Source organism: Protomyctophum bolini, assembly GCF_963924005.1.
Source record: "Protomyctophum bolini genome assembly, chromosome: 19".
Classification (NCBI taxonomy): domain Eukaryota; kingdom Metazoa; phylum Chordata; class Actinopteri; order Myctophiformes; family Myctophidae; genus Protomyctophum; species Protomyctophum bolini.
In genome coordinates this window covers 22,028,632-22,054,579 of record NC_137880.1, presented here as the reverse complement: position 1 = coordinate 22,054,579, position 25,948 = coordinate 22,028,632, and the positions used below count along the sequence as shown (strand labels likewise).

Here is a 25,948-nt window from a genome sequence, read left to right as displayed (position 1 = left end):
CCTCTTGTTTGGGGTTTAATGTCTTGGTTTTTGCATGAAGTAATACATTTGGAGCCATAATAAATCCAGATTTGGAATAGCTCATTACTGTTTTGCTGTGTTTTATTGTTGAACTTTAATAAATTAATAAGCCTATACTCACTGTACTATAGTATGTTGTTTTTGATGATTCATCATTTTTTGAATCGTCGAGAATCTTGACAAACAGCATACTATAGTATGACATTTTTGATGATTTATCTTTTTTTTAATCGTCGTAAATCATGAAAAAAGACATACTATAGTATGTTGTCGAAAACCATCAAAGAAGACATACTCTGTATGTCGTTTTTCATGATTTGTTTTCATCGTTGAAAACGACATACTATAGTATCTTGTTGAAAACCATCAAAAACCGAAACAGGTGAATACACTTTCAGATCTGTAACAACAGAACCAAGGACTGTCTAAAGAGGACGGGACGCTAAGACCGTAAGGGCGCCGCCATGTTGCTCACATGGTGCTCCATGGAAGGAAAGAAACATGCGCAATGGGCTATATGCAGCCAACACTTCCTCGTTCAGCTTCCTTGGTCTCAACTGCGCATGTTTCTTTCCTTCCATGGAGCACCATGTGAGCAACATGGCGGCGCCCTTACGGTCTTCGCGTCCCGTCCTCTTTAGACAGCCCTTGAACAGAACCAGGAAATGAACGTGGCACACAAACAATACAAATGTTAAGAAAATGCAAATGAACCAATAACTACATTAAATAGTGACATACCAAACAGCAAATCATAACTTTAACCACATGAACACTTGCTCAGTCAACAGAATTAGCACATCTACAAGCTATAATGCGTTGTGTAAAGAAAGAAAATAATGTTTAGGTGGTTAATAAACGTGAGTGGAGAACTGATTCTGCTGTGCAGCATTCAAGCCAGATGTATTTATTTCTAACCAAGACAGGTTGAAATCTTTAAACAATGAGAACTGGGAATCACAAGGCAGAACCCCCATCTGAAATGCAACCCCCAGGTTGCTATGGGCCTGGCTGACAGATAAGACTGATTCATTGGTTACCTGATAACCAATAAGTGATTTTTGTAACAAGCTTCAGGTGATGCCTTTACTGTGCAGAGGTAAATGTTTTATTGACCATTTGTCATCATAAAGGATGTTAAAGTATTAGTATTGTGTACCAAAATTAAGAAATTTAAGAATCATCAAAAATCACACCATTCATATCCGTCTGTGTTTAGTTCCTCCTAGTTCAACAGCAAATAGTTGAATGTAATGTTTCAAAGTGGCAGCAATCTACCTTTCATTTAACTTAACATGTAACTGCTACTTGATGAAATGTTAAATGGCAAAATAATTTCTGAATTGCATTGCATTAGTAATTGTTTTACTAGAAAAGATAAACCCACACAACAATTATTGGGCAGTGTTGGGCACTCAATATAGTTAAAATAAGAGCACAAATGGGAGTTTGGATGTTTGTTAGCTGGCAAATTCTACATAACGAGGCTTGAACAGTCCCTCCGAAACTCAAATCACTCTGGCTGTCAGAACAAATACTTTACAGACTCTTAAGATCTTTTTTCTCTCTTTTACAGCATTAAAAATAAATTGAGGGTGAAGGGTTCTCTCTTCCACACTTGACAATACTAGCCTTGCCACAATGTGGCATTAAAATAGGCTATGTGTTCACACACCTCATTACATACAGCCAGTCTGTTGATAATTAAAAAGAAATCCAACCAAAACTTTAGCTTCATTAACACATCTTAGAAAGTGCAGTAAATATATACATTCAAATAAACATTTCACAACGGTGTCACCACAATTTGCGCCCTGTATACTATGCAAAGAAATAAGAACGATCCAGCCGAGTTGCACTGAATCAGCCAACTTATTGGAACATACAAAAAAAAACTGGTATGTGAAACACGCATGACACCAATGCTGCTTACAACTCTAAAGCTCTCCATTCAAGACAGACAACAGAAGTTGTAGACGAGGAAGGTGGGCGTATTGCAGTACTTGGTGAAGAGCAACTTGCCGTCAGGCGTGGGGTCAGAGAAGGCGATCTCCTCCTTTGTCAGATGGCTGCCATATATAAAGGAACTCCTGGAAAGGGTTTAAGATCATTATTACACCAGTTCTTTAGTTCCTATCTATCTGTGCTTCTGCGATGTGAAGTGTTGTGTACATTTTCTCTTTGTCTTCACTACCCTGTATCTTGACTTGAGTTTGTTACTTTCCAAGAAGTAGTGCATTATAGAATGTAACTAGAACTGCACTCTGTCGAGTGCATACTTGCTTGTTGCACACTAGTAGGCCATAAATGGCCTACTAGTGTGCAACAAGCAAATCTCAGTATCTCTGTGAAGGAACGTTTGAAATGTATAATTATTAGGTGTAACTATTTGCTACCTACGTACTTTATGCATATAAACACCTAGTATTATTAAGTATGGTTCAAGTTTCTATCTATATAAGAAATACAGTTTTATCGATGTAGATATATTTTAAGTTGATTAGCGGTATACTGTGGTTACTTTGCGCCAAAACCATGACAGCCGTCCCGCCATTTGATGCGTATGCAAGAAAAACAGCAAATCTGTGCCTGGTTTGCTGGGACCAGATTACACAAATGACCATATTTCTTACGTCATCATTGAGAGCTAGTCATACATATACACACCACGTACTCTGGTCCCAGCAGATCAGGCACAATTTGCTATTTTATTTTTACTGATTATGTATATACTATATATAGTATACGTATGACCAGCTCTAAATGATGATGTAAGACATACGTATACATATACTATATAGAGTATGTAGTTGTAAGTTGATTAGCGGTATACTGTGGTTACTTTGCGCCAAAACGTGACAGCCGTCCCGCCATTTGATGCGTATGCAAGAAAAACAGCAAATCTGTGACTGGTTTGCTGGGACCAGATTACACAAATGACCATATTTCTTACGTCATCATTGAGAGCTAGTCATACATATACACACCACATACTCTGGTCCCAGCAGATCAGACACAATTTGCTATTTTATTTTACTGATTATGTATATAGTATACGTATGACTAGCTCTAAATGATGACGTAAGAAATATGGTCATTTGTGTAATCTGGTCCCAGCAAACCAGGCACAGATTTGCTGTTTTTCTTGCATACGCATCAAATGGCGGGACAGCTGTCACATTTTTGGCCGGGCGAAATTACTTGCACGCTCTGCTTGCGCAAGTAATTAGGACAGTGGTTCTCAACCTGTGGGACAGGACCCCCAGGGGGATCCCCACATTGTTATTCTTTTTCTTCCTGGGATCCATTTGAATGACCACTTGTGGGTCCCGGGACCCATTACATTGAAAACCTAGTTACATCACTGTACAACTATATCCCAATTTGACGTGAAATGATTAATCCAATTAATCAATTACTTAATCACATTTCTCCGGCGCGAGCCTGAGAGTCCCTCCCTGGCGTCCCCCTAGACACAGCTATGTCCTGCTGGAAACACTGATGTGAGGACAGTAGAAGCAGCTCACGCACCTGACTATGTCCAGCATGCGTGTGGCGATGTTCTGCCGCCGGGCCAGGCCGAACACCCAGATGCGGCTGATCCCACACAGGGCCTTCTCTGGGGTGCTAGAGCAGCACCAGGCCCTGTGGTGCTCCATGAAGTCTTCCCCGTTCATGTCCCTGGCCTGAGGCGTCTGATCCAGCACACGGAATGCCTGGTGCAAGGAAGACAAAGAGATCCACCTGTTCATACCAGATACGTAAAGGTCTATGCACATGGTGAATATTTTAAACAGCACATCGGTGTAAACCACTGTAAGGTATGTTTTTTATATATATATATATATATATATATTTATATATATCTCAAATGGCCATATACTGTATTTATTATTCATTATGCACATTAAAGTGCTAGGTGAAATCACTTTCACCTAGAAACTCCATTCACACTTTTTATAATTCAGCTTACTGTGGAGAGACATGCACATCCTATAGGATTCTGACAATTAAGAATTTGGAACCAATCCTATTGGATTATTGTCTTATAAGAATATCCAATAGGATTTGCTCCAAATTCGAATTAAGGGCCAGTGTCTCACACCAGTGAGAGGGACTCATCTCCATACGCAACGAATGATCCGATACAGTATAGAATCATTTTAAGCAGCCAATACGATCATTACAATTCATGTCAGCCCCATCCCGGTGCATGCAATTGCATTATTTTCTCTATATATACTAATCGTTGTCTGCAGGTGAAGCGGTAACAAAATGTTGTCATTGTAATACTTAAAATAAATACAAATTAATTGATTAAATGACCAGATAGACTCACTCATAAAATATAACTTGATAAATTGCGGTTTATTCATAAACACACACACCTGTCGTATGTGTTCAGCGACGAGGCAGCCAACCACCTTGTGTTCCGTGTTGATGAACAGATAGGTCATGGCCTGTGTGACACTGCTTAGATTCTGGAAGCCTAGCTCGTTGTCTGCCACACGACGCATATCCTCTGCCTGCCACCCACACACACACACACACACACACACACACACACACACACACGGAACCTTTACGGGTCAATCTTGACTCTAAGACTTAAGACACGTGTCAAGACTGTATGAAGACACAAAGCTACACACAAATTACAAAACTCAATCATCATTGGCACACAAACTGTGGCATTTGGAGAAAATAGCGAAAGCACCACCTTTCTAACGGCGTATTTAGGATCGTCTGGTAGAACGAGGAGGATCTTTCCATCCCAGAACTCGGCAACCACCCTCTCCTTCTTCCAGCCCTGCCAATGCCACACAAACAGAGGGAGAGACAGGGAGGGAGGGCGAGCTATGGTGACAATTCAGTACAAGTAGAGGCCTGGTTCCAAAACGTTTCAGCTGACAAATCATGAAAACAAACAATTTTTCGGGCCGAACAAATCATTAGAAAGAAGAAGAAAACGGCAGGTTACAACACATTTTGTTGTTTTTCTTCTTTGTAATAATTTGTTCAGTCCCAACTCGAGTCCGTCTGCGGCATAACGTCTTTAAATAAATACTTTTTGAAAAGCCTATGGAGAAAAAAAAAACAGGGACTTCACTTCTGGGTCTCACGTCGTCATGGAAGGGGGCGGGACTGCGACACTCTATAGAGCGTCGCAGTCCCGCCCCCTTTCAGAACGACGAGTGGCCCAGGAAATAAATCCCAATGCATTTTTCCCAGTATTTATTTAAAGACGGTTACGCCGCGGACAAAGCCAACTCGGATCGTGACAAATCATGACAATGAACACAATGTTTTGGGCCGATCAAATCATTAGAAAGAAGAAAAGAAAGTCAGGAGACAACACTATTTGTTTTGTTTTTCGTCTTATAAATTATTTGATCGGCCCAAAACATTGTGTTCATTGTCATGATTTGTCACGATCCGAGTTGGCTTTGTCCGTGGCGTAACCGTCTTTAAATAAATTAAATAAGAAGTGCCGATGGGAGAATGCATTGGGTTTTCATTTCCTGGGCCACTCGTTTTTCTGAAAGGGGGAGGGACTGCAGCGCTCAATAGAGATAGTGTGTAACGATTTGCGGGATTTTTGGACAGAATTTGGACGAGTAATATCAAAAGTTTTTCAAAAGTCGGCCTCCTGGTGGTGCTATAACAGGCCATTTTGGAAAATGTGGGGCTTTGGAGGTTAATCATTGGCATCCAGGGAGTGTGTGCAAAATTTGGCATCGACCGGTGCCGGAGATTAGCTGTACACAGACTGACAGACGGACAGACACACGGACTCATGAGACAGATGGGTTGAGAGGGAAGGAGCATACCACAAACTTAAGGCTGTCCAGGAAGCGATGGTGGTACTGGTCATGTTGGAAGCTGTCCTCTTGGCTTTCAGCGCTGTACACCATCCCACAGGAGCTGCATGCGGTCGCTCCAAACTGCTTCTGACCCGCATCCTGATTTGCCATAAGGGAGATGTTCATCAACACACAAGCACATAAAACATGATTAACATCCAGTTATGTTCAAGCTACTGTACAGTAGATAGCTAGCTAAGCTAATGTACTAGTCACTCTTCATTCAAAGTGAATGAGCAACAGTACAAGCTCTAATAGCTGTAGTAGTTTGTAAATCTTCTATGCTCGCCTATTACGACATGCCCAGAATAGGGTGGTTAATTTCAACATTCTACATTTCAGGTCACAACACACGCATGTGTAAATTACCCCCACACCCGAGCCCAAAGCCACTGTGTTCACGTACAATGATTAGCTGGTCTTCATCCACTTTGTCCTTCTTTTTGCGTGTGGTGCGCTCCTTTACAGCCACAGGGGAGGACTGAGGTATGGCCACCGGGCCAGATGGGTTGCTACTGGACACCGGAGGCCGCAGAGTTGCTTTCCTCTGTGAGCTAGAATTACAGTAGTGCATACATTGTTTAATGGGTGACTCATTAGCAAGAAAGCTTCCTACAGTATCACCTATTGCGTAGTTAGAAACGTTCCACATTAGCTACCAGTGTTTCTAAAAGATATTAATTGAGACAGTACCTAGAAAGGCAGAGTCATGTGACTTAATGTACAATTTGACGCAGTGCCGTGTGTCTCCAGTACACATCAACTCTCACATGGGACCAATGACCAGTTAAAATCTAAGCAGACGTAAAGAAAAGGTCCTTGCAAATGAGACAGAGCCATGATATATTATTGGACCACTGTCAGCTGGACCATTGCTGCATGATTGTCACCCAAAGGACATATTCAAGATGTTCTCTCACCTCTTGGCAGCAGATCCGAAGATGGGAAACACAGCTGAAGATTCTTAAGAAAAACAAGTAGGACAAGGCTTTTAACCACATTAAACCCGGTGACCACATTAGATAGTTCCAATGTTTTCAAATGATTCACTTTTCTTCCTACAAAAGTAGCAATAATAGCCAATCAACAAGCTCACAACACAAAAATGTTTATAGGGCTGAAGTGGTTAATGGAGCAATCATAGCACGGCATACTATAGCGCGCCGTTTTTCATCATTTTTGAGGATTTGAAAAAATTACGAAATGACAAAAACGATGGGTTATAGCCCATGTTTTTTGAAATTTTGAAAAAAAAAGTTAGCCTCGTTTCTCATCATTTTGGACCGTGGGCTATAGCCCATATCGTACGGCATACTATAGCGGGCAGTTTTTCATCATTTTTGAGGATTTGAAAAAAATGACGAAATGACAAAAACGATGGGTTATAGCCCATGTTTTTTGAAATTTTGAAAAAAAAAGTTAGCCTCGTTTCTCATCATTTTGGACCATGGGCTATAGCCCATATCGTACGGCATACTATAGCGCGCCGTTTTTCATCATTTTTGAGGATTTGAAAACAATGACGAAATGACAAAAACGATGGGTTATAGCCCATGTTTTTTGAAATTTTGAAAAAGAAAGTTAGCCTCGTTTCTCATCATTTTGGACCGTGGGCTATAGCCCATATCGTACGGCATACTATAGCGCGCAGTTTTTCATCATTTTTGAGGATTTGAAAAAAATGACGAAATGACAAAAACGATGGGTTATAGCCCATGTTTTTTGAAATTTTGAAAAAAAAAGTTAGCCTCGTTTCTCATCATTTTGGACCGTGGGCTATAGCCCATATCGTACGGCATACTATAGCGCGCAGTTTTTCATCATTTTTGAGGATTTGAAAAAAATGACAAAATGACAAAAACGATGGGTTATAGGCTTATAGCCCATTTTTTTGAAATTTTGAAAAAGAAAGTTAGCCTCGTTTCTCATCATTTTGGACCATGGGCTATAGCCCATATCGTACGGCATACTATAGCGCGCCGTTTTTCATCATTTTTGAGGATTTGAAAACAATGACGAAATGACAAAAACGATGGGTTATAGCCCATGTTTTTTGAAATTTTGGGAAAAAAAGTTAGCCTCGTTTCTCATCATTTTGGACCATGGGCTATAGCCCATATCGTACGGCATACTATAGCGCGCAGTTTTTCATCATTTTTGAGGATTTGAAAAAAATGACGAAATGACAAAAACGATGGGTTATAGCCCATGTTTTTTGAAATTAAAAAAAAAAAAAAAGTTAGCCTCGTTTCTCATCATTTTGGACCATGGGCTATAGCCCATATCGTACGGCATACTATAGCGCGCCGTTTTTCATCATTTTTGAGGATTTGAAAAAAATGACAAAATGACAAAAACGATGGGTTATAGCCCATGTTTTTTGAAATTTTGGAAAAAAAAGTTAGCCTCGTTTCTCATCATTTTGGACCGTGGGCTATAGCCCATATCGTACGGCATACTATAGCGTGCAGTTTTTCATCATTTTTGAGGATTTGAAAAAAATGACGAAATGACAAAAACGATGGGTTATAGCCCATGTTTTTTGAAATTTTGAAAAAAAAAGTTAGCCTCGTTTCTCATCATTTTGGACCATGGGCTATAGCCCATATCGTACGGCATACTATAGCGCGCCGTTTTTCATCATTTTTGAGGATTTGAAAACAATGACGAAATGACAAAAACGATGGGTTATAGCCCATGTTTTTTGAAATTTTGAAAAAAAAAGTTAGCCTCGTTTCTCATCATTTTGGACCGTGGGCTATAGCCCATATCGTACGGCATACTATAGCGCGCAGTTTTTCATCATTTTTGAGGATTTGAAAAAAATGACGAAATGACAAAAACGATGGGTTATAGCCCATGTTTTTTGAAATTTTGAAAAAAAAAGTTAGCCTCGTTTCTCATCATTTTGGACCATGGGCTATAGCCCATATCGTACGGCATACTATAGCGCGCCGTTTTTCATCATTTTTGAGGATTTGAAAAAAATGACGAAATGACAAAAACGATGGGTTATAGCCCATGTTTTTTGAAATTTTGAAAAAAAAAGTTAGCCTCGTTTCTCATCATTTTGGACCGTGGGCTATAGCCCATATCGTACGGCATACTATAGCGCGCAGTTTTTCATCATTTTTGAGGATTTGAAAAAAATGACAAAATGACAAAAACGATGGGTTATAGCCCATGTTTTTTGAAATTTTGAAAAAAAAAAAAGTTAGCCTCGTTTCTCATCATTTTGGACCATGGGCTATAGCCCATATCGTACGGCATACTATAGCGCGCCGTTTTTCATCATTTTTGAGGATTTGAAAAAAATGACGAAATGACAAAAACGATGGGTTATAGCCCATGTTTTTTGAAATTTTGGAAAAAAAAGTTAGCCTCGTTTCTCATCATTTTGGACCATGGGCTATAGCCCATATCGTACGGCATACTATAGCGCGCCGTTTTTCATCATTTTTGAGGATTTGAAAACAATGACGAAATGACAAAAACGATGGGTTATAGCCCATGTTTTTTGAAATTTTGAAAAAAAAAGTTAGCCTCGTTTCTCATCATTTTGGACCGTGGGCTATAGCCCATATCGTACGGCATACTATAGCGCGCAGTTTTTCATCATTTTTGAGGATTTGAAAAAAATGACGAAATGACAAAAACGATGGGTTATAGCCCATGTTTTTTGAAATTTTGAAAAAAAAAGTTAGCCTCGTTTCTCATCATTTTGGACCATGGGCTATAGCCCATATCGTACGGCATACTATAGCGCGCCGTTTTTCATCATTTTTGAGGATTTGAAAAAAATGACGAAATGACAAAAACGATGGGTTATAGCCCATGTTTTTTGAAATTTTGAAAAAAAAAGTTAGCCTCGTTTCTCATCATTTTGGACCGTGGGCTATAGCCCATATCGTACGGCATACTATAGCGCGCAGTTTTTCATCATTTTTGAGGATTTGAAAAAAATGACGAAATGACAAAAACGATGGGTTATAGCCCATGTTTTTTGAAATTTTGAAAAAAAAAGTTAGCCTCGTTTCTCATCATTTTGGACCATGGGCTATAGCCCATATCGTACGGCATACTATAGCGCGCAGTTTTTCATCATTTTTGAGGATTTGAAAAAAATGACGAAATGACAAAAACGATGGTTATAGCCCATGTTTTTTGAAATTTTGAAAAAGAAAGTTAGCCTCGTTTCTCATCATTTTGGACCATGGGCTATAGCCCATATCGTACGGCATACTATAGCGCGCCGTTTTTCATCATTTTTGAGGATTTGAAAACAATGACGAAATGACAAAAACGATGGGTTATAGCCCATGTTTTTTGAAATTTTGGGAAAAAAAGTTAGCCTCGTTTCTCATCATTTTGGACCGTGGGCTATAGCCCATATCGTACGGCATACTATAGCGCGCAGTTTTTCATCATTTTTGAGGATTTGAAAAAAATGACGAAATGACAAAAACGATGGGTTATAGCCCATGTTTTTTGAAATTTTGAAAAAAAAAAAAGTTAGCCTCGTTTCTCATCATTTTGGACCATGGGCTATAGCCCATATCGTACGGCATACTATAGCGCGCCGTTTTTCATCATTTTTGAGGATTTGAAAAAAATGACAAAATGACAAAAACGATGGGTTATAGCCCATGTTTTTTGAAATTTTGAAAAAAAAAGTTAGCCTCGTTTCTCATCATTTTGGACCGTGGGCTATAGCCCATATCGTACGGCATACTATAGCGTGCAGTTTTTCATCATTTTTGAGGATTTGAAAAAAATGACGAAATGACAAAAACGATGGGTTATAGCCCATGTTTTTTGAAATTTTGAAAAAAAAAGTTAGCCTCGTTTCTCATCATTTTGGACCATGGGCTATAGCCCATATCGTACAGCATACTATAGCGCGCCGTTTTTCATCATTTTTGAGGATTTGAAAACAATGACGAAATGACAAAAACGATGGGTTATAGCCCATGTTTTTTGAAATTTTGAAAAAAAAAGTTAGCCTCGTTTCTCATCATTTTGGACCGTGGGCTATAGCCCATATCGTACGGCATACTATAGCGCGCAGTTTTTCATCATTTTTGAGGATTTGAAAAAAATGACGAAATGACAAAAACGATGGGTTATAGCCCATGTTTTTTGAAATTTTGAAAAAAAAAGTTAGCCTCGTTTCTCATCATTTTGGACCATGGGCTATAGCCCATATCGTACGGCATACTATAGCGCGCCGTTTTTCATCATTTTTGAGGATTTGAAAAAAATGACAAAATGACAAAAACGATGGGTTATAGCCCATGTTTTTTGAAATTTTGAAAAAAAAAGTTAGCCTCGTTTCTCATCATTTTGGACCGTGGGCTATAGCCCATATCGTACGGCATACTATAGCGTGCAGTTTTTCATCATTTTTGAGGATTTGAAAAAAATGACGAAATGACAAAAACGATGGGTTATAGCCCATGTTTTTTGAAATTTTGAAAAAAAAAGTTAGCCTCGTTTCTCATCATTTTGGACCATGGGCTATAGCCCATATCGTACGGCATACTATAGCGCGCCGTTTTTCATCATTTTTGAGGATTTGAAAACAATGACGAAATGACAAAAACGATGGGTTATAGCCCATGTTTTTTGAAATTTTGAAAAAAAAAGTTAGCCTCGTTTCTCATCATTTTGGACCGTGGGCTATAGCCCATATCGTACGGCATACTATAGCGCGCAGTTTTTCATCATTTTTGAGGATTTGAAAAAAATGACGAAATGACAAAAACGATGGGTTATAGCCCATGTTTTTTGAAATTTTGAAAAAAAAAGTTAGCCTCGTTTCTCATCATTTTGGACCATGGGCTATAGCCCATATCGTACGGCATACTATAGCGCGCCGTTTTTCATCATTTTTGAGGATTTGAAAAAAATGACGAAATGACAAAAACGATGGGTTATAGCCCATGTTTTTTGAAATTTTGAAAAAAAAAGTTAGCCTCGTTTCTCATCATTTTGGACCGTGGGCTATAGCCCATATCATACGGCATACTATAGCGCGCAGTTTTTCATCATTTTTGAGGATTTGAAAAAAATGACGAAATGACAAAAACGATGGGTTATAGCCCATGTTTTTTGAAATTTTGAAAAAAAAAGTTAGCCTCGTTTCTCATCATTTTGGACCATGGGCTATAGCCCATATCGTACGGCATACTATAGCGCGCCGTTTTTCATCATTTTTGAGGATTTGAAAACAATGACGAAATGACAAAAACGATGGGTTATAGCCCATGTTTTTTGAAATTTTGAAAAAAAAAGTTAGCCTCGTTTCTCATCATTTTGGACCGTGGGCTATAGCCCATATCGTACGGCATACTATATCGCGCAGTTTTTCATCATTTTTGAGGATTTGAAAAAAATGACGAAATGACAAAAACGATGGGTTATAGCCCATGTTTTTTGAAATTTTGAAAAAAAAAGTTAGCCTCGTTTCTCATCATTTTGGACCATGGGCTATAGCCCATATCGTACGGCATACTATAGCGCGCCGTTTTTCATCATTTTTGAGGATTTGAAAAAAATGACGAAATGACAAAAACGATGGGTTATAGCCCATGTTTTTTGAAATTTTGAAAAAAAAAGTTAGCCTCGTTTCTCATCATTTTGGACCGTGGGCTATAGCCCATATCGTACGGCATACTATAGCGCGCAGTTTTTCATCATTTTTGAGGATTTGAAAAAAATGACGAAATGACAAAAACGATGGGTTATAGCCCATGTTTTTTTAAATTAAAAAAAAAAAGGTTAGCCTCGTTTCTCATCATTTTGGACCGTGGGCTATAGCCCATATCGTACGGCATACTATAGCGCGCAGTTTTTCATCATTTTTGAGGATTTGAAAAAAATTACGAAATTACAAAAACGATGGGTTATAGCCCATGTTTTTTGAAATTTTGAAAAAAAAAGTTAGCCTCGTTTCTCATCATTTTGGACCATGGGCTATAGCCCATATCGTACGGCATACTATAGCGCGCCGTTTTTCATCATTTTTGAAAAAAATGACGAAATGACAAAAACGATGGGTTATAGCCCATGTTTTTTGAAATTTTGAAAAAAAAAGTTAGCCTCGTTTCTCGTCATTTTGGACCGTGGGCTATAGCCCATATCGTACGGCATACTATAGCGCGCAGTTTTTCATCATTTTTGAGGATTTGAAAAAAATGACGAAATGACAAAAACGATGGGTTATAGCCCATGTTTTTTGAAATTTTGAAAAAAAAAGTTAGCCTCGTTTCTCATCATTTTGGACCATGGGCTATAGCCCATATCGTACGGCATACTATAGCGCGCCGTTTTTCATCATTTTTGAGGATTTGAAAAAAATGACGAAATGACAAAAACGATGGGCCCATGTTTTTTTAAATTTTGAAAAAAAAAGTTAGCCTCGTTTCTCATCATTTTGGACCGTGGGCTATAGCCCATATCGTACGGCATACTATAGCGCGCAGTTTTTCATCATTTTTGAGGATTTGAAAAAAATGACGAAATGACAAAAACGATGGGTTATAGCCCATGTTTTTTGAAATTTTGAAAAAAAAAGTTAGCCTCGTTTCTCATCATTTTGGACCATGGGCTATAGCCCATATCGTACGGCATACTATAGCGCGCCGTTTTTCATCATTTTTGAGGATTTGAAAAAAATGACGAAATGACAAAAACGATGGGTTATAGCCCATGTTTTTTGAAATTTTGAAAAAAAAAGTTAGCCTCGTTTCTCATCATTTTGGACCGTGGGCTATAGCCCATATCGTACGGCATACTATAGCGCGCAGTTTTTCATCATTTTTGAGGATTTGAAAAAAATGACGAAATGACAAAAACGATGGGTTATAGCCCATGTTTTTTTAAATTAAAAAAAAAAAGGTTAGCCTCGTTTCTCATCATTTTGGACCGTGGGCTATAACCCATATCGTACGGCATACTATAGCGCGCAGTTTTTCATCATTTTTGAGGATTTGAAAAAAATTACGAAATTACAAAAACGATGGGTTATAGCCCATGTTTTTTGAAATTTTGAAAAAAAAAGTTAGCCTCGTTTCTCATCATTTTGGACCATGGGCTATAGCCCATATCGTACGGCATACTATAGCGCGCCGTTTTTCATCATTTTTGAAAAAAATGACGAAATGACAAAAACGATGGGTTATAGCCCATGTTTTTTGAAATTTTGAAAAAAAAAGTTAGCCTCGTTTCTCGTCATTTTGGACCGTGGGCTATAGCCCATATCGTACGGCATACTATAGCGCGCAGTTTTTCATCATTTTTGAGGATTTGAAAAAAATGACGAAATGACAAAAACGATGGGTTATAGCCCATGTTTTTTGAAATTTTGAAAAAAAAAGTTAGCCTCGTTTCTCATCATTTTGGACCATGGGCTATAGCCCATATCGTACGGCATACTATAGCGCGCCGTTTTTCATCATTTTTGAGGATTTGAAAAAAATGACGAAATGACAAAAACGATGGGCCCATGTTTTTTTAAATTTTGAAAAAAAAAGTTAGCCTCGTTTCTCATCATTTTGGACCGTGGGCTATAGCCCATATCGTACGGCATACTATAGCGCGCAGTTTTTCATCATTTTTGAGGATTTGAAAAAAATGACGAAATGACAAAAACGATGGGTTATAGCCCATGTTTTTTGAAATTTTGAAAAAAAAAGTTAGCCTCGTTTCTCATCATTTTGGACCATGGGCTATAGCCCATATTGTACGGCATACTATAGCGCACCGTTTTTCATCATTTTTGAGGATTTGAAAAAAATGACGAAATGACAAAAACGATGGGTTATAGCCCATGTTTTTTGAAATTTTGAAAAAAAAAGTTAGCCTCGTTTCTCATCATTTTGGACCGTGGGCTATAGCCCATATCGTACGGCATACTATAGCGCACAGTTTTTCATCATTTTTGAGGATTTGAAAAAAATGACAAAATGACAAAAACGATGGGTTATAGCCCATGTTTTATGAAATTTTGAAAAAAAAGTTAGCCTCGTTTCTCATCATTTTGGACCGTGGGCTATAGCCCATATCGTACGCCTTAGATAACTTACTGTAGATACATATGACTGCCAGGTGTGTGTGTGTGTGTGTGTGTGTGTGTGTGTGTGTGTGTGTGGGTGGGTGTGTGTACCTTTGACAGGGCTGGGAACAGCAGTGCTCAGGCTGATGTCACTCAGGTCAAAGGCAGGCTCAGAGCCTGCATCTATCAGTGATTCCTCCTACAGCAGATAGGAAGCAAAACCAAAAAATTACTAAATGCTGCAGTGATGTGCCTTTGTGCGAGCGTGCATGCGTGCGAGAGAGATGAAAAGGTGAACAGGTAAACATTCGCATCACCTGAGAACAGGAAAACAATATTGAAAGAGGGTAGTTTCATACCAGTTATAATACAATGTCACATGTATGCCTATGCTCTCCTGCGTTTTCTTATTGTTCCACACTTTTAAACTTAAAATTGTTTATAGAAGCACACACATTCCATTTTATTTTGTCAATGGTTGGTTTGGTTGTATGCTGCCTTTTACAAAAGCATAGTTTCACAAACCTTTATAGTTTGTAGGCAGTTGGCACCTTATTAACATAAACAGAAAATCATGACATTTGGAGGGTCTTTACTTATTGTTTTGACAGTCAAAATGTCACCATGTGGTGGTTTTAGTACGTTACATTTTTTGGAGAGCCGAGCCCACCCTAAAGCTCAAATCCTAGATTGGTCCCTGGCTTACCCCAGTCCAGTGACTGCCAAACTGAGACTCTGCACACAGAACTTTGCAAATCCATCCTCCGCACCCAACGAAAAACAACAAAAAATGCTTGCTGGGCATCAAAATAAAGAAAGGGGCACTTAAATTTCATGACCACCTAAAAGAAAGCAACCCAGACACACTCCATAACATAGCCCTCAATCACGGAGAACACCTACAGCGATGCCCCCTTAGTCAGCTGGTCCAGGGACTATATACACAAATGCAAGCACAACCACCAGACGGAAAACCCATTGGACTCAACCACATAAGAAAACAAAAAGAAAGCTACCTGGCATGCTGGAAAGACACTACCCAAAACCAAAGCAAAATGTAATGCTATCTATCACTAAAAAGAGACTATACATTGGCTGAATACCTGAACACGGTAAAAGACCCAAAACTTAGGAAAGCATTGACAAGGTACAGAGTAGACTCAGCCTTGCAATAAAGAAAGGCCACCACAGACAGACCCCGCTCCCAAGGGAAGACAGACTATGCACCCAAAATGTCTTGGTATAGTGGGCAGGTGGTTAGAAAGTGTACAGTAGCTCTGTTTCTAACCACCTGCCCACTATACAAAGACACACACACACAGTGAGTTTGAAACTATGACCAATGGAGAAAAAAAAGAACTCCCATACCTATTGGGAGAAATACAACAATGTGCACAGCAGCAAGATTTCTGAACTGTTGTGACAATGGAATACAACCACCCTAAGGACTACTATCTGTACCAAGTAGGCCGCTGGACCTTGCACATGTAAACAGAGCTGCTACCGTTAAACAGATCTTGAATCTAAGTTTTTCCTGTATACTATTAAAATAGTCCTGAGAAGTGAGAATGTTTTTTGCCATTTGTCCCAAAGTGACTGCAAAGAATTGCTGCTATTTGTTAAAAAAAAAGTTTTATACCCCGTTATAACATGTATATAACGAACGATGCAATGTGACATAGCTCCGTTTACAAAATGCTGTACCCCCTCCAACTGTATATACAGTACTTTCCCCATTTTCAACTGTTTTTATTGTATTGTACTTGCTTTGGCAATGTAAACATTTGTTTTCTCATGCCAATAAAACTCCTTTGAAGTTTAATTGAATTGACTGTAAAACATGATTTAACTCCAACACAAAGATACAAACCTCCACAAGTCCACATTGAACTAGGTACACTCCCAAACTGTACACTCATCAACAAACATTACCAAGAAACTGCCGACCTCAAAACACATGGACCCACAGAAACACGCACCTGAGTGTTGATGACTGAGGCTGCAGACACAGGACTAGATGAGGATGAACGGCTTAGTATGATCTTTATCTTCTTGGTCACCCCGTACTTTTTTAACACCTTGGGTGAACTGAAAAGAGACAGAATTATTACATAGTTGAAACATACTAGATAAACAAGTTGGAAAACATGGGTTTTTAATGCTTTTTTTGCAGAAAGCAATATTCAACATCCTCTCTTCTCTATCTCCACTGCCATTAACTTGTGTTATTCATAAGTTTCATTGAATAAATGCATGGTAGTACATTAATTAATTGTGTAACTAATGTGCAATATAAGGTCAACGTGTCACTACTCACTAGAGAGAATACCAATGTTTGGAGCTGCATAGATTTAGATTAACACTGCTTTCCAAAATGCATTTGTTCTTCAGTTAATGAGAGATACAAACTTATCAAATACAATGTATATACTTTTATACATGTTCCAATTAGCCAATAGTTCATCAATCTAGACACGTATCCTATTCTGTGAGGTACCTTAGTGTCTGTTGAGAGTCTGGCTGGCTGTGGTCAACGTCATTGTCCAGCCAGTCATGTGGGTCATACTTTTCTCTCTGCTTGGCAACTGTGGGTTCATCCTCTCCACTCTGGATGGACTGGACAGCACTCTGGGTGTCTATCTCGGCAGCAGAGCCAAAGATGGGATACACAGCAGGAGATTCTAAAGGAAAACAAACAGAATAAAGCTTTTAATGTTGCACTCAAAACGTGTTCTTGTGATGAGATCAAATGAACTGAGACTCATCGTCAGAATGTGCGTGTACGTGTAATGTGTGGTTTGTGTACCTTTCACTGGGCTGGGAGCGGCAGTGTTCAGGCTGCTGTCACTCAGGTCAAAGAAAGCCTCAGAGCCTTCATCTATCAGACAGTCATCCTGAAGCTACAGATAGGAAGCAAAACCGAAATATTACTAACATGAGCAGGGATATCAATAGTACAAGTGTCACACATGAACGATCGCCGGCCTTGATGAAACATGTTTGTGATCAATATGAACCACCAAAAGACTTGCTGAGCCAAACTTTACTTCACATGTGGACCTATGGAAGCACACACACCTCAGTGTTGATGGATGAGGCTGTGGACGCAGGACTAGATGAGGATGACCTGCTTAGTATAATCTTGATCCGTTTGGTCACCCCATACGTTTCTGACATCACCTTGGGTGAGTCATACTCGTCTCTCTGCTCGGCTCTGGATTCATTCTCTTTTTTGTGGATGGACTGGATACCACTCTGGGTTATTACAATTAAAGTTTCCATGGTTAGTCAATTTCTCATGACAATGTTTTGCCCTACCATGTTATAATGCCATAGCAATTACTTCAATTAAATTATATTTGATTACAATAACCTGCAGAGAGAAACAGTAAATGACAAGCACCGAGCACCACAGCAGAAAACTATTCCTCACCGACTGAGCCTTTTCCTGCCGTGGTTTCAAAGAATCAGCCTGAGTTGGCAGAGGTGAGGTGGTCTGCTGTGGCTTCTCTCCAACAGCCTCCATTGTAGCTGCCTTTTTCTTCTCCTTTGCCACAGGCGGCTTGGAATAAGTCTTGGGGGTAGATTTCTTGTACATGGACGAAGATTTCTTGCCTGTACTAAAGAAGGCGGCTCCCACGAATATTTTAGGCCTGGTTTTGAGGACACTGAAATTGATGACATTTCCCTTCTTGGGCTCCGTTAGCTTGACAGTGGTGGTGGTTATAGCTGGCGCAGTGTTCCTGTTGAATTCAGATTTGTGTATTTGGACACAGATTAATGGTTAGATTAGCAGCAGTATTATCATTACCTACACAATAAATATGAATTAAATGAAATGGACAAAAAAGGAAATTAATAAATTAACTAACAACCAAACTAAATAAAATGAAACAAAAGCAACACCAAGTGTTCCATGTCTCAAACAGAAATTATAAAATAACAAAAAAAGAATTGGACTGCAGATAGAAACTACACCAGACTGCAAAGGGGGGAAATAAATTACACACACACACACACACACACACACACACACACACACACACACACACACACACACACACACACACACACACACACACACACACACACACACACACACACACACACACACACACACACACACACACACACACACACACACACACACACACACACACACACACACACAGGAAGCTTTTATGATTATACCAACAAACCTGATGTTGGTCAACCTGATCTTCTTGGGAGGAACATTGAAGTCCTTCAGCCTCATCTTAAAGCCACCAACAGAAGTAGTGGAAAACCTCTTCTTTGTCTTGTGGCTACCACTAGCTGGCACAGACGAGCTGGAAGTAGCCTGGGAGACAGGAGGAGGAGGGGGCTTGGACTCCTTCAGTGCCTTCCTCTCCAGTGGAGTGAGATACATGAGGGCCTTCCGTTGGCCGTAGAAAGAGCCCGTCACCACAGTCGGTTCAAAGGGGGAGGATGTTTTACAGGGGGACTTGCCTGGGGATCCTGGATGAAAGAGCAATGTGCATTTCTCAAATCTGATACTATCATCACATTACATATTATGTAATGTACGTGTATGTACACCATTATTTATATAATATCTATATTAAAATAATGTTGCGCTCCGTATTCACATTCCAACCCCACAAAAAAGAATCAGCAGCACCATGTACAGTACAGTTAATACGCTCACGAGAACAGCACGTAAGGTCAGGTGTAGTTAGTAGGCGTGAGCTTTGTAGCACAACTAATCAGAAAAGGTCAGGAAAGGGTATGTAATAAAATGCCAGGAACAATAAATATAATCAGCACACAAGAGGAGTAGGAAAACAGTTGATGATTCATGTTTAGACAAATAAGCCTTTTCCACATTAAGACCATACCAGCCAGTCTGTGTGGTGATCTCTGGGGTGAAGGACAGTTCTCCTTCTCCAACCCTGTTTTCTTCCTGGTGGGAGATTGCTGGGGAGGTGGTGGCTTCCGGGGGGACCTCCCCTTCAGTGGCGAGCCCTTCTCCATCACCAACCGCTTGGCGGGATGACTGAGGCAGGTTCAAGTGGACAGAAACTTTATTCGGACCGATCACTGCAGTGGTTTTCAAACTATTTAATTTCAAAGACCTTTGTAGACCTTTTTCAAAGACCTACAGGGAATCATGAGAAGAAAACGGTCACACAGCACTGTCTTCACTTATAGAGTAGCAGTTTATTCAGAGTGCCAACGTGTCGGTCTAAACGACCTTCATCAGGCATCTCATACCTGATGAAGGTCGTTTAGACAGAAACGTTGTATTGGCACTCTGGCTATTGCCGTGTGCGGCCACTTTTCTTCTCATAATTTCAAAGACCCCCATTATTCTGTGGCCCCTTTTCCACCGCTGTTGATCCAGTTCAATTCTTTAGTGTTTAGAGTGTTTCCACTGAAAATGAATTGGTTCAGAACCCTATAAGTTGGTTCCTGAACTGGAACCAAATGGTTCCAGGCGTTTCTAGAAGCAAAAGGGAGCTGAGAGTTACAGGCCTGTAATGCTGCGTTCACAAGGGCAGATGCAAAGATACAGTCTACCATTCATTTTCAATGGAAGCCAGCAACGCGAACATACATCCGATATTGTAGCCAGTGCAAAAGCTACAACAGCTATACAAAGCGACAAAAAAGTTGAGCTGGTTTCAACTTTAGCTACAACAATACAATGGTACAACTACGCTGTGTAGCTTTGCATCTGACAGTGTGAACGCAGCATTAGGGTCCATTTGGAACCTCCTCAGGGTGTACCTCACTTTGAGAACCACTGGACCATTAGAAACGACTAGGCCTATATGTCAAAGATCTGAAACCATGCATGTTTCTGCTTTTAAACTTTGCCACAATGCCACCATTAAAACCTCTTTCCTCTCAAGGCTCATTGTAATATATAGCTAATGGCTCGGATAGACAGATCTCTGTCATACTCGCTTGTAAGTCACTCTCGTTAGCATCTGCTACAGTAAGTGCTTAAATTGACAGAGTACAGAGCAGACACAGAAATGTAACTACAATGAAAATTAAATAATATTTTGTGTGTGTGTGTGGGGGGGGGAAATAAAGCAGGATTTCTTGTCATTATTACATGTGAACTCTAATAGATCTGGTATGGAATATGGATTGTCCAAAGTAAAGAAAAAGACGGATAAAACATTGGTGTTTGTATATAAATATATATTCACCTGTTAGAGTCGGGAGAGGGAAGAGTCCTCTTCCTGTTGGTATGGGTCATCATTTTCATGACCTGCACGCACGCACACAGTCACACACACACAATTAAATTCAAAGGGCTTTATTGGCATGAGAAAACATACGTTTACATTGCCAAAGCAGAAAAAACAATACACACACACACACGAGATATGGACGCTTTAGCTCTGATCCATAGCTCTAATGCGTTGCATTAGAGCAGGGCAGAAATTCGCAGAATCGAAGCAGGAAGGCTATGGATCAGAGCTATGGACACTTATACATTTGAAGTCACGGTACAAAACATAAAAGTATACCCATTCCCACTATAGTTTTCCCCAGAGATGGTTCGCAGTACTACAGCAAGTTTGCTAACCTGTTAACTGTTCAGTTCAAACTAGCTCGACTAAACTGATCCGTGAGCCTAGCTAACGGACTGGGCCAGAGCTAATAGTTCAAATAAACTAATTCAAGTCAAGTTTCTTAGATCAGTTTGATTTTTGTTTGCCCCAAACCTAAATGAAATGACAACTAGACACTGTGCCCCGCCGCCGTCCACCATGCACTACTTTGCATTGCACAACCTGCATACATGCAGCGCTAATCTATAACAACATATACGAGATTGCCGTTAATGAAAGCAAATCAATCTACCGAATAAGATCCAGTTGTCAGAAGTAAATGCGTTTAATATAGATTCGCGGAGATCAACTTGGCGGGTCTTCTCTCGGCAGTCGGCAACCAAACTGCTGCACTACAATGTTTTCATATACCGCGCGCGGCTAAGTAATCTATGGTCCCATATCCCGGAGAGATGGTCGCGCTGTTATTGGCTTGTCGGTTGGCAGGCAACCGTTTATCTCAAACACTTCAAATGGGGGGAAAAAATACAAAGTTTAAATCACATGCCCATAGAGTTATATATATATATATATATATATATATATATATATATATATATATATATATATATATATATATATATAAATAAATCTCCTATAACTCTATGGGAGAGGGAGAATATTCTGAACATTCCTCCAGGATATGGGATGGATGAAAAACGTTGCAAATTGTGACGTGAGCGAGCGGAACGGAACTAAGCAGTAACTAGCAACAACAACTTCCTGGTTCACTTCAGAGCTACACGCTTTCTTTGACGAGCGACACCGTCGGACGCGCATCCCGCCATGAAAAACGAATCTTTTGTGTTGTTGTTGTTGTTTTTGTATTAATTAAATAATTAAATATTTGCACAATGATCTCCTGTTTTACGCTCTAGTCTAGTCCAGTTGGTGGCAGTAGTGTGCACTTCTAACGAACGCCGCCGCGCCAACCCCAACGAAGAACAACAACAACTTCCTGGGTCACGTGTACATGTCAGTACTCGGCTCCGTCTTAGGCTCCGTCTTATGAGCTAATTTAGAACTTCCTGTCTGAGAGCTAGCTAATTTAAGACATCCGGTTGCCTTCAGAATAAGATAAGGTTATTTAATTCGTTAATTAAATAATTATTACATTACATTATTAGTATTATTATTACATTACAGTTATTGTAAAGACACACATTATGTTTCTGTGTAAAAATAAGTAATTAAATAACATAAAAAAGTTATCTAAATGGATAAATGCTATTCACTGGAGTGCATGGACTTTATAAAGTGGACACTGGACAAAAGACGGCTCCGCGAGGCAACTATCTGGACATACCCACGCGTTCGGGGAGATGTCCTCTACCACACCCCACTCTCCGCTAAGCGGGAGAGGTGTAAAATTCAGAGCAGCAGAGCTTCTACTGGGGTCAATGCAAAAAAAATTACCGTTTCCGGACCCAGACTGGACACTGGACAAAAGACGGCTCCGCGAGGCAACTATCTGGACATACCCACGCGTCCGGGGAGATGTCCTCTACCACACCCCACTCTCCGCTAAGCGGGAGAGGTGTAAAATTCAGAGCAGCAGACCTTCTATTGGGGTCAACACTCAAAAAAGTGCCGTATCCAGACCCAGAATGGACACTGGACAAAGAGGCCTCCGCGAGGCAACTATCTGGACATACCCACGCGTCCGGGGAGATGTCCTCTACCACCCCACAGTCTCCGCTAAGCGGGAGAGGTGTAAAATTCACAGCAGCAGAGCTTCTACTGGGGTCAATGCAAAAAAAATACCGTTTCCGGACCCAGACTGGACACTGGACAAAAGACGGCTCCGCGAGGCAACTATCTGGACATACCCACGCGTTCGGGGAGATGTCCTCTACCACACCCCACTCTCCGCTAAGCGGGAGAGGTGTAAAATTCAGAGCAGCAGACCTTCTATTGGGGTCAACACTCAAAAAAGTGCCGTTTCCAGACCCAGAATGGACACTGGACAAAGAGGCCTCCGCGAGGCAACTATCTGGACATACCCACACGTCCGGGGAGATGTCCTCTACCACCCCACAGTCTCCGCTAAGCGGGAGAGGTGTAAAATTCACAGCAGCAGAGCTTCTACTGGGGTCAATGCAAAAAAAATACCGTTTCCGGACCCAGACTGGACACTGGACAAAAGACGGCTCCGCGAGGCAACTATCTGGACATACCCACGCGTCCGGGGAGATGTCCTCTACCACACCCCACTCTCCGCTAAGCGGGAGAGGTGTAAAATTCACAGCAGCAAAGCTTCTACTGGGGTCAATGCAAAGAAATTACCGTTTCCGGACCCAGACTGGACACTGGACAAAAGACGGCTCCGCGAGGCAACTATCTGGACATACCCACGCGTCCGGGGAGATGTCCTCTACCACACCCCACTCTCCGCTAAGCGGGAGAGGTGTAAAATTCACAGCAGCAAAGCTTCTACTGGGGTCAATGCAAAAAAATTACCGTTTCCGGACCCAGACTGGACACTGGACAAAAGACGGCTCCGCGAGGCAACTATCTGGACATACCCACGCGTCCGGGGAGATGTCCTCTACCACACCCCACTCTCCGCTAAGCGGGAGAGGTGTAAAATTCAGAGCAGCAGACCTTCTATTGGGGTCAACACTCAAAAAAGTGCCGTTTCCAGACCCAGAATGGACACTGGACAAAGAGGCCTCCGCGAGGCAACTATCTGGACATACCCACACGTCCGGGGAGATGTCCTCTACCACCCCACAGTCTCCGCTAAGCGGGAGAGGTGTAAAATTCACAGCAGCAGAGCTTCTACTGGGGTCAATGCAAAAAAAATACCGTTTCCGGACCCAGACTGGACACTGGACAAAAGACGGCTCCGCGAGGCAACTATCTGGACATACCCACACGTCCGGGGAGATGTCCTCTACCACCCCACAGTCTCCGCTAAGCGGGAGAGGTGTAAAATTCACAGCAGCAGAGCTTCTACTGGGGTCAATGCAAAAAAAATACCGTTTCCGGACCCAGACTGGACACTGGACAAAAGACGGCTCCGCGAGGCAACTATCTGGACATACCCACGCGTCCGGGGAGATGTCCTCTACCACACCCCACTCTCCGCTAAGCGGGAGAGGTGTAAAATTCACAGCAGCAAAGCTTCTACTGGGGTCAATGCAAAAAAAATACCGTTTCCGGACCCAGACTGGACACTGGACAAAAGACGGCTCCGCGAGGCAACTATCTGGACATACCCACGCGTCCGGGGAGATGTCCTCTACCACACCCCACTCTCCGCTAAGCGGGAGAGGTGTAAAATTCACAGCAGCAAAGCTTCTACTGGGGTCAATGCAAAAAAAATACCGTTTCCGGACCCAGACTGGACACTGGACAAAAGACGGCTCCGCGAGGCAACTATCTGGACATACCCACGTGTCCGGGGAGATGTCCTCTACCACCCCACAGTCTCCGCTAAGCGGGAGAGGTGTAAAATTCACAGCTGGAGCTCTTCTACTGGGGTCAATGCAAAAAAAATTACCGTTTCCGGACCCAGAATGGACACTGGACAAAAGACGGCTCCGCGAGGCAACTATCTGGACATACCCACGTGTTCAGGGAGATGTCCTGTACCACACCCCAGTCTCCGCTAAGCGGGAGAGGTGTAAAATTCACAGCAGCAGAGCTTCTACTGTGGTCAATGCAAAAAAATGTACCGTTTCCGGACCCAGAATGGACACTGGACAAAAGACGGCTCCGCGAGGCAACTATCTGGACATACCCACGTGTTCAGGGAGATGTCCTGTACCACACCCCAGTCTCCGCTAAGCGGGAGAGGTGTAAAATTCACAGCAGCAGAGCTTCTACTGTGGTCAATGCAAAAAAATGTAACTGCTCATGTTGCAAGTGCTTGTTCAGTTGATATTGGTAACAGCCTACACATAGAGGATGTGGATGGAATTAGTGAATGTTCAGTTATTGGCGATGCCTTGACCACAGATACGAAACAGAGTAATGATGAAGCTGACAAGATTGCTTTAGAGATTCTACAAATTAACACATCTGCTACACCCATGAAAATGCGTGTGAACAGAAGGTGTGCCAATTATCCACTAGATGCTAATGAATGGGTCATGCCAAGTAAAAGGGCTGTCTATTGCATTTGCCAAGCGCCAAATGACCGAAATAAAGCTATGATTGCATGTGACCTCTGTGGAGCCTGGTTTCATATGGACTGTCTGGGAGTTTCACCTAGTCGAGACTTTGACAAACTCAATTATGCGTGTTTATCCACTACTTGCAATCATGAGCCATTGACACAGGGGATTTTATATACTGAAAAGAATAGCAGTGTTCATGTGCAGCCTATAAAGCCTGAAAAGAATAGCAGTGTTCATGTGCAGGAAGACAGCACTAGTGTAGATGAATCACATTTA

General features: G+C 41.0%; 1 protein-coding gene across 2 annotated transcripts; it reads right to left on the bottom strand.

Moving 5' to 3' along the window:
- Positions 1-20: 20 nt before the first annotated feature.
- On the bottom strand, positions 21-21,932 carry LOC308333874 (N-acetyltransferase ESCO2-like). Of its 2 annotated transcripts, XR_013965830.1 has the most exons (18): positions 21,802-21,932; positions 21,141-21,202; positions 19,818-19,975; positions 19,140-19,437; positions 18,374-18,683; positions 18,019-18,195; positions 17,747-17,840; positions 17,438-17,621; positions 16,920-17,028; positions 15,052-15,139; positions 6,806-6,848; positions 6,292-6,439; positions 5,853-5,984; positions 4,742-4,831; positions 4,410-4,547; positions 3,553-3,737; positions 681-2,111; positions 21-632 (listed from the first exon to the last, which is right to left on the bottom strand). XR_013965830.1 is itself a non-coding variant. In XM_080790384.1 (17 exons), exons 2-17 carry the CDS (start codon positions 21,197-21,199, stop codon positions 1,973-1,975), a joined length of 2,352 nt encoding a protein of 783 aa, XP_080646510.1. In that variant the 5' UTR covers positions 21,200-21,202; positions 21,802-21,932; the 3' UTR covers positions 636-1,972. The 2 variants fall into 2 exon arrangements, 1 of the variants encoding a protein (XP_080646510.1); XM_080790384.1 differs by lacking the exon at positions 21-632 and having other exon boundaries at positions 636-2,111.
- Positions 21,933-25,948: the final 4,016 nt, after the last annotated feature.

Excerpts from the sequence above, each read along its gene's own strand:
- LOC308333874 (XM_080790384.1), bottom strand. The coding sequence starts at position 21,199 with ATGAAAATGATGACCCATACCAACAGGAAGAGGACTCTTCCCTCTCCC. Across the intron at positions 18,684-19,139 it reads ATCAGGTTGACCAACATCAG|GAACACTGCGCCAGCTATAA; the intron begins GTTTGTTGGTAT and ends TGAATTCAACAG. Across the intron at positions 3,738-4,409 it reads TCGCTGAACACATACGACAG|GCATTCCGTGTGCTGGATCA; the intron begins GTGTGTGTGTTT and ends TCCTTGCACCAG.